At 48.0% G+C, this 8,535-nt stretch overlaps 1 protein-coding gene across 1 annotated transcript; it reads left to right on the forward strand.

The window, feature by feature from the left end:
• Positions 1-7,217: 7,217 nt before the first annotated feature.
• On the forward strand, positions 7,218-8,157 carry LOC103653580 (peptidyl-prolyl cis-trans isomerase-like). Its single transcript, XM_008680450.2, has one exon. It carries the CDS (start codon positions 7,365-7,367, stop codon positions 7,878-7,880), a length of 516 nt encoding a protein of 171 aa, XP_008678672.1. The 5' UTR covers positions 7,218-7,364; the 3' UTR covers positions 7,881-8,157.
• The last annotated feature ends 378 nt before the right edge of the window (positions 8,158-8,535 follow it).

The following is an 8,535-nucleotide window of genomic DNA, read 5'->3' on the forward strand; positions in this document are numbered from 1 at the left end:
ATGTTAAGATCATTATGTTAATGGGAACATGGAGCGACCACCCGGGAAAACAGTGCTACCACAAGGGTTTAATGGGACACCCTTAGCTGATTAACTAGGAAAGCTAGTGGATGACTACCTTACCCGAAAGAGGCAAGGGCAGTAGGGGAGTGTTCATTGTAGGGAGGTCCTTGGGTTGATTTTGCTGCGATGGCGGTCAGGCGAGGGATTCCTGCACTGGAGCTTCCTATAAACTGTAGCGGGTTTTCTAAAGCTAGTGGAACTTTGTAAAGGCCTCGTAGTGTTACCCTGCCTCGCCTCCTCAGTAGAGGTGTATGGGATTGGCCGTCTCTTGGCAGATAGGTAACATGACTTGTGGGTAAAGAAGTGCAACCTCTGCAGAGTGTAAAACTGGTATACTAGCCGTGCTCACAGTCATGAGCAGCTCGAACCCTCACATGATTAATCTATGGAATTAAAACTCAATTTGACATTTGCATCACATTTGGGATTATTTTATTATTACTTTTATTTATTATTAAGGTTTGGTATTTACTTACACTTAGTAACTGCTAATAAAATTTTGAGCAACTTATAAAAGCAATGCTCAGGTTCAGCCTTTATTTTGATGATCAGCCTTACACTTCACTTGAACTCCCACCTTTGGTGAGTTCAAGCACATTATTCCCCACGACTTGTTGAGCTATGAACGTATGTGAGCTCACTCTTGCTGTCTCACACCCCCCACAGGAGAAGAACATGTGGTCGAAGAGGAGCCGTCTAACACTGAGGCTTTTGACTTGATCTAGGTGGCGTCTCCCAGTCAGCTTTGTGGCGCCACGGAATAATATTTAGTCCGCTTTATTTTATCATTTATTTTTGTAAGACTTCCGCTATGTAATAAGTACATTTATGATATTTAAGACATTTATCTCTATGCACTCTGTTATTATATGTGTTGTCTTCTCTAGCGCATATATGAGATGCACCCAGCTTTGTTTCTTAAAACCGGGTGTGACATAAAGGGATTTGCCATAGGCTGCTCTCTAAGTTCCATACAATAGCAAGCCCACTAATTGCACAAAACTTGTTCATCTATATCTGGTCTCTCATTTGGCTACATACTCTTAACCAAAATCTCTTTGGATTAATTACCACAAGGCCCCAAAGTTGGGTAAAACACACATATTCAGCATTAAATACTATACTAAGTCTGAATCCCAACACCTAACAGTCCACCTTTTGGGTCACTTTTACTCCAAGGTTTTTATAGAACTAGGTCCACCTTACTTTAGCAAGCTTGTTAACTTTACTATAGTCTTCAATTTACTATGGGAACTTCAGTCTAAAACCACCTGGTTTGGTCACAAATAAGCTCCAAACTATGCATCCTCCACTGATTTCAGGTTTTCAGTAGCTCATAGAAACTCAGTTACTAGCAAACTAACAGTCCAACATGGAGCAGCTGTTTCTCCCATTTTCATGTAGCATTAAACCAAACTTGCTTAAGGGAATTTGCTCACTATCATATGGTCTTCAGTTTCCCTATAACAACCACAATCCAAAGATGCTTAGATCAATTACAAAGGAGCTCCAAAAACAGCCTCAAAACACTGAATTTCAGACTTAAGCACTATTCACCATCTGAAAATTCAAAAACCTGGTAGCTCCATTTTAGCTCACCTTTTCTCCTAGTTCCAAATAGATTCATGTCAAGGGCCTTAATGTCTAGGGTAGGTGGCCCTCGGCTACGAAGATTGTAGCTGCGGTCCGTCATCTTCTGCGGCTACATTATGCCCCTCTGCCGTCGGCTTAGTTGAGAGAGAGAGAGAGAGATTAGGATAATGATCTTTCTTGATTCCAACTCAGGTTTGGTTACAGAAATATATAGGCCCCTTGGCCTAACTGCATGGAGCTAACTTCTCCCTAATTCTAGGCATGCAAAAAACCCTTAATTCTAAGCATGCAAACAACCCTTAATTCTAGGCATGCAAACAAACTTATCTAGTTTCTATCCTTAATTCTAGGCATGCAAACAAACTTATCTAGTTTCTATCCTATCCACTAGAGATGGTGGTTGTTGCCTCCTGGGCGCGCTCACGCGCACGTCGCACATCCCGGGCACGTCGATGCCTGACGTAGGGCCGGCCGTACATGACATCTCTCCCCTCCTCAAAGACCAGCTCTTCCTCGAACTGGAACGCCGTGTATCGGCCGTGAAATACGTCAAATTCCTCCTAGGTTGCCGACTCAGCCTGCCACCGTGCCGTAGTTGTGCACAAATTTGCGGTAGTAGCACACCAACCGAGGAAGCCATGCATCGCCCAGACCGAACGAGGGGCTAGCAAGTTGATGATGGCCTGAACCTTAGCCGGGTCCATGGCCACGCCCGCTGCTGAGATCACGTGGCCAAGGTAGGCGACGAATGGGGCAGCAAATGCACACTTTGTGCGCTTGATGAAGAGGTGGTGGCGACGCAGCTCGTTGAGCACGGCGCGGAGGTGATGAAGGTGATCTGCCCATGTCTTGTTGTATATGAGGATATCATCAAAGAATACAAGGACGAATTGGCGGAGGAAGGGGCAGAGGACATAATTCATGAGCACCTAGAACGTTGTCGAGGCGTTGCAGAGGCCGAACGCCATCACCAGGAACTCGTACAACCTGTCATGAGTGCGGAAAGTCGTCTTGTGGATGTCTTCCAGTCGCATGAGCACTTGGTGGTACCCGGAGCATAGGTCTAGCTTCGAGAAGTACCATGTACCATGGAGCTCGTCTAGCAACTCATCAACCACTGGAATGGGGAAGGCATCCTGTATCATGAGCGTGTTGAGGGCACGGTAGTCGACGCAGAAGCGCCAAGACCCGTCGACCTTCTTGACGAGGAGGACCGGCAACGAGAACGGCGAGTCACTGCAGCGGATGATCCCCTGCTCGATCATGGCGGTGCATTGGCGTTCTAGCTTGTCTTTGTGGGCCACCGGATACCGATATGATTGGACTGCCATTGGTTGCGCACTCGCCTTGAGGGTGATGCGGTGGTCATGGGCGCACTGTGGTGGCAGACCAATAGGCTTGGCGAAGATGGTACCGAAGGAGTCTAGAAGTGTGTCAACGAGCGGCTTGCTCGCCATGGTGACGCTGATGATTGCCGGGTCGGATGCAGAGACGCCGGTCCAACAGATCGGGCGTCCGTGTAGGTGGAACATCATGCGATGGCTGCCCAGGTCCCATACAATAGGCCCGAGCGCGCCTAGCCTAGCCACCGTGTGCCGAGGACGACGTCGTACCCGGCCAGCGGCATGACGAAGAGATCGGCCGAGAATGGGGCGCCCTCGATGGTGAGGGGGCATCATGGATGACCCCGACGCAGGTGACCCGCTCGCCGTTGGCAATCATGGCGATGAGGCGTGGTTGATGGTGAAGTGGCAGTCCCGTGCGCCATGCCGCTGCTTCGGAGATGAAGTTGTGGGTGCTGCTAGAGTCGAGGAGGGCGACCAGTGAGGCGGCACCGAGCACGACTGTGATCTACATGGTGTCAGCCACGGGCACCCCCGCGAGGGCCTGCAGGGAGAAGTAGGGAGCGTCACCGTCAGTGCCTTGGGTTGTATCATCGGCGTCCTCGATCTCCACGCCATCGATGAAGAAAATGCGCCTGCAAAATTGGTTGTGGCCACGCGAATAATTCTCATTGCAATTAAAGCACAACCCCTGACAGCGCCATTCCACCATTTCTTTCGGTGACAGGTGCCTGCCCTCGCCCCGAGCTGGGGCTGCGCCCGCCACAGCACCCGCTGGTGGTGGCACTAGAAGGGCCAGGGGCTGGGTGGCCGCTGGAAGGTGACGGGGAGCCAGAACGGGTAGCAGAGCGCGTGGTGTGGCCCTGGCAGGGACTAGGGGCCCCTTTTCAAGCTCCATCAGCTCCACTTGGCGTGCTAGCCTCATTGCTGCCGGAAGCGACTGCGGATTGTGGATGTGTACCACGTGGCTGAGCAGTGGTAGGAGGCCGCTTGTGAAGAGCTAGATGTGTTGCACCTCCCTAATGGGCCGCTTTGAGACAACAACGCTTGGAAGCAGTTTTGGTAGTCCTCAACGGACCCCGTGCGCCGGCACTCGGCGAGCTCGAAGAGTGGCGCAGATCAGGTAGGCGGCCCGAATCGCAGGTGGAGATCTTTTAATCGGCTCCATCGAGGAGTGCCCTCGTCCTCCTGCATCTAGATATACCAGAGTTGTGCCACGTCTTCAAGATGGTATGAAGTCATCTAGACCTTCTCTTCCTCCATGATGCGCTGCTGATGGAAGTAGGATTCGCAACGATTGACGAAGAGCAAGGGATCGATCATGCCGTCGAAGCGAGAAAGTCGATCTTTTGGAACTTGGGTGGCCGATCGTGGTGGTGCTGGCCATCAGGAACGCCGCCCCCGCTCGCCCCTGATGACTTCTCCTTGTCGCATTTCAGCACGGTGACTTTGGACTACAGCGTGGCAATGAAGCCGTTGAGTTGCTCAATCATCTTGGCGAGGTCGGTATTGGATGGTTCAGCCATGGGTGAACTGGAGGATGCGACTGAAGGTGGGGAGGGTGGTGGGCTTTGTGGTGGCACGGTAGGGCTGAGTGGAGCGCTAGCGGCGGACTCGACATCGGCGGAGGTGGATGAGTAGGATCGGTGTGACCATGATACCAGGTTGTCAAGGGCCTTAGTGTCTAGGGTAGGTGGCCCTCGGCTACGAAGATCATAGCCGCGGTCCGTCGTCTTCTCTAGCGAGGTTATGCCACTCTGTCGCCGGCTTAGTTTAGAGAGAGATTTGGATAATGAACTTTCTTGATTCCAACTCAGGTCTTGTTACAGGAATATATAGGCCCCTAAGCCTAACCGCATGGAGCTAACTGCTCCCTAATTCTAGGCATGCAGACAACCCTTAATTCTAGGCATGTAAACAAACTTATCTAGTTTCTATCCTTAATTCTAGGCATGCAAACAAACTTGTCTAGTTTCTATCCTATCCACTAGAGCTGGTGGTTGTTGCCTCCTGGGCGCGCTCACGCGCACGCCGCACATCTCGGGCACGCCGTTGCCTGACGTAGGGTCGGTCGTACATGACACTTCAAGGGTATGGCCTTTAACCAAACCTGGTCTTCTACTATAGATCTATTGCTTTGTTATAAGAGACCTAATTTAATTCCCTACATGTTAGCTAGTACAAAGGTCCAAACATGGCTAAAGTTTACTGAAATTCAGAACTTAGCCAATTAGCTTAGTCTGAAACCTAGAAGTTAATAGCCCACTTTTGAGCAAGCTTTACACTCAGTTCTATATAGTTTTTGGGTCAGGTCACTTAATCAAACTTGTACTCCTATAACAACTCTACATTTTTGTTATAATGGCCATAAGCTATAACTCAATGGATAGAGCAGCAGAGAGCTCCAAACCTGCACCAAAACACACAAATTCAGACTCTCAATTTGCACTAAGTCTGAAATCCTAAAACCTGACATCCCTACTTTAAACCACTTTTTCACCTAGTTTCATATAGTTTTCGGGCTATCACACTTAATAAAGATGGTTCTCCTATAGTTACTTTACAGGTTTGGTATAGCAACATTTAACCGAAAGTCCTTAGTTTAAAAGTTACAAGGGTCCAAAAATAGCTAAATCCAATTGTTCTGTGTTGAATCCAAATTGACCCAAATCTAAACTTTTGCAAATTACTCCAAATTTCTTCACACAACATGGAAATCTCAAAATATAAAATTTGTTCACCTTTCCAAGCTCTACATCTTATGTATATGGAATTTTAGCTAATTCTCTCTAGATTTTGTATTTCCTTTTTAGGACTAGTTCAGGGTTTCTACTTGACTATTGTTTCTCCAAACCACCTCTCAACTTTGATCCACTTCTAAAAGCAAAGTTGTTACTTAACCTAAGATCTAACTTTGGTTTTCAGAACTTATGGCCAAAATATCCTTGGTTCAAAAGTTGCTTTGTTTACTCACCAATCACCATTTCACCTTTGGGCTCGATTTAGTGTCTTGAAGTTGATCCAACACCTCAATTGTTTCTCCCACTCGATTTACACATCAAGTCAAGGTCACTCTAGATTCTAAGACTTGTCTTTAGCACTTAAAACTCCGAGTCAACCTATCACTTGCTTTAAAGATGATGTACTCCCACTTAACTTAAGTTAGGTTCTCAAGCTAAGTCATGTACTCAAATACACAACCATCACATTTTTGAAAAAATTGACCTAATGAATGCACTCTAGGTGTAACAAGCAAGTTAATGCAAATACTTACGATGACATGTCAGGGTTTTAGTTATCGTAACACCAGGGGTGTTACACTGCAGAGCCTAGATCTCACCTCTCGGGAGGGACCCCGTCGGGGAGGAAAGATCTTAGGGTTGTCTTGTTGTCAACAGACTATCTAAGACGCCTCTGAATGACGTCGAGCCAATGAAAGGTAAAGATTAAGTTGGAAAACTACAACTAAGACTAAATTACTCCTATTCCTAGTGCATAAGGTAGATTTGAGTAGATCAATTGTTGTGTATTCTTAATCGACCATACCACCTTCATATATATGAGGGAGGTCTGGACTCGTTCATAGGCGAGATCCAACAATTTCCCACGGGGTTGTTAGGATAACCACACACAGGATTCTAGCCTGAATTAATCTAATCGAGGACCGTCCGACCATCGAGGTGTCAATTCTGGTGCTCAACACTCGTTTAGTCCTTGTTTGTATAATTAGTTTTATAATTAAATTATATTAAATATTTATAATATGTCTTATCTTTTAGTATTCATTTGGATAATTAGTTTTATAATCAAACTTTATTTAATATCCGTAATTATAATTGAAATATTTGAAATTGGCGTAACCAAACACAGAACCACAAAGGTTTCATCCCTCTAGCCCCTTCAGGCTATGTCCGTTCTACCATAATTCATATTAATTGAAGATAATTGAAGGAATTTTAATTTCTAGTAGGTTAAAATCTCTTTGAATCCATATATAACGCCTTCAATTCAATAGGCCCGCGATTGTCCTGCCTGCCTGCCTGGTCCCGCTGTCTCCACGTGAGTGGAGTTTGGCCCCACCGAACGGCGTCCGGTCGCGCAGTAACGAAGGAGGAAAAGGAAATTGAAGTGGACGAACGGCTTCGGCTTGGCGTGTAGTAGGCCCCTTGAACGAACGGCGCGAGCCGGGACCACCACCAGCATCTGCGGCAGAGAGGGTCGCGTTGGTTCGACGCAAACGAACCCCGGTGCTCCCTTGCGGCCGGCTATTTTACCGCACCAGCTCTCCCCACAAATCAGATCAGATCACACCACAGCCGCGGATAGAGAAGGAAAAATTTCCCCAAACCCTAGCTTCGGATCTCGATGGCGAACCCCCACGTCTTCTTCGACATGACCGTCGGCGGTGCCCCAGCCGGCCGGATCGTGATGGAGCTGTACGCCAACGAGGTGCCCAAGACCGCGGAGAACTTCCGCGCGCTGTGCACGGGCGAGAAGGGCGTGGGCAAGTCCGGGAAGCCGCTCCACTACAAGGGCTCTACCTTCCACCGCGTCATCCCCCAGTTCATGTGCCAGGGCGGCGACTTCACCCGCGGCAACGGCACCGGCGGCGAGTCCATCTACGGCGAGAAGTTCCCCGACGAGAAGTTCGTCCGCAAGCACACCGGCCCCGGGGTGCTCTCCATGGCCAACGCCGGCCCCAACACCAACGGCTCTCAATTCTTCATCTGCACCGTGGAGACCCCCTGGCTGGATGGCAAGCACGTCGTCTTCGGCCAGGTCGTCGAGGGCATGGAGGTCGTCAAGGCCATCGAGAAGGTGGGCTCCCGCAGCGGCGCCACCTCCAAGGAGGTGAAGGTCGCTGACTGTGGCCAGCTCTAGATCTCTGGTCTGTCCGGCTGCCCTCCCTCCGTCATCGTCGACTCCGCCTGCGTCCGTCCCTTTTCATTTCCTTCGATCTGAATAAGATGATGGCGATCTGAGTGGTGGTCTTAGTTGAGTCTTCAAGTCGTTTGTGTCTGTGTCCCTCGCGGTTTTAATTTAGCGGTTTAGGTGTGGATCTGTGAATCCCGTGGCGCCTCTGCTTAATCCTTGTTTCAGCTGTTATGTTATGGGATCCATGATAATGCTATAAAACTGAAATTCCGTTTCGTGCTTCTTTACTTGTACCACCTTTAATGTGAACTGCCAAGCATGGATCAGCTCTTGGTGTACTTGTTAATGATTTCAGCATTCTTTTATACTCAGAGAACTGTGATGATTTATAACTAAAATTTGTTTTTCTGATGAAACAACTCTTATATTCGGATAAGAATTGTGATGATTTGTAACCAAAATTCTTTCCTGATGGTACCACTGTATGTATGATTTATAACCGGTCACTATTGACGAGAGATTGGTAAACATGGCAATATGCTGATTGGTGAGACATGGCAATATGCTGATGCTGAAGGAGAGGTGTCAATATCTTTTGCATATAAAGGTTAACAAAGAGCATATTCCGAACTCTGTGCCAGATGCTTCAAGCTACCAGCTT

This window comes from Zea mays, chromosome 4 (genome assembly GCF_902167145.1).
Source record: "Zea mays cultivar B73 chromosome 4, Zm-B73-REFERENCE-NAM-5.0, whole genome shotgun sequence".
Lineage (NCBI taxonomy): Eukaryota > Viridiplantae > Streptophyta > Magnoliopsida > Poales > Poaceae > Zea > Zea mays.

Excerpts from the sequence above, each read along its gene's own strand:
- LOC103653580 (XM_008680450.2), top strand. The coding sequence starts at position 7,365 with ATGGCGAACCCCCACGTCTTCTTCGACATGACCGTCGGCGGTGCCCCA.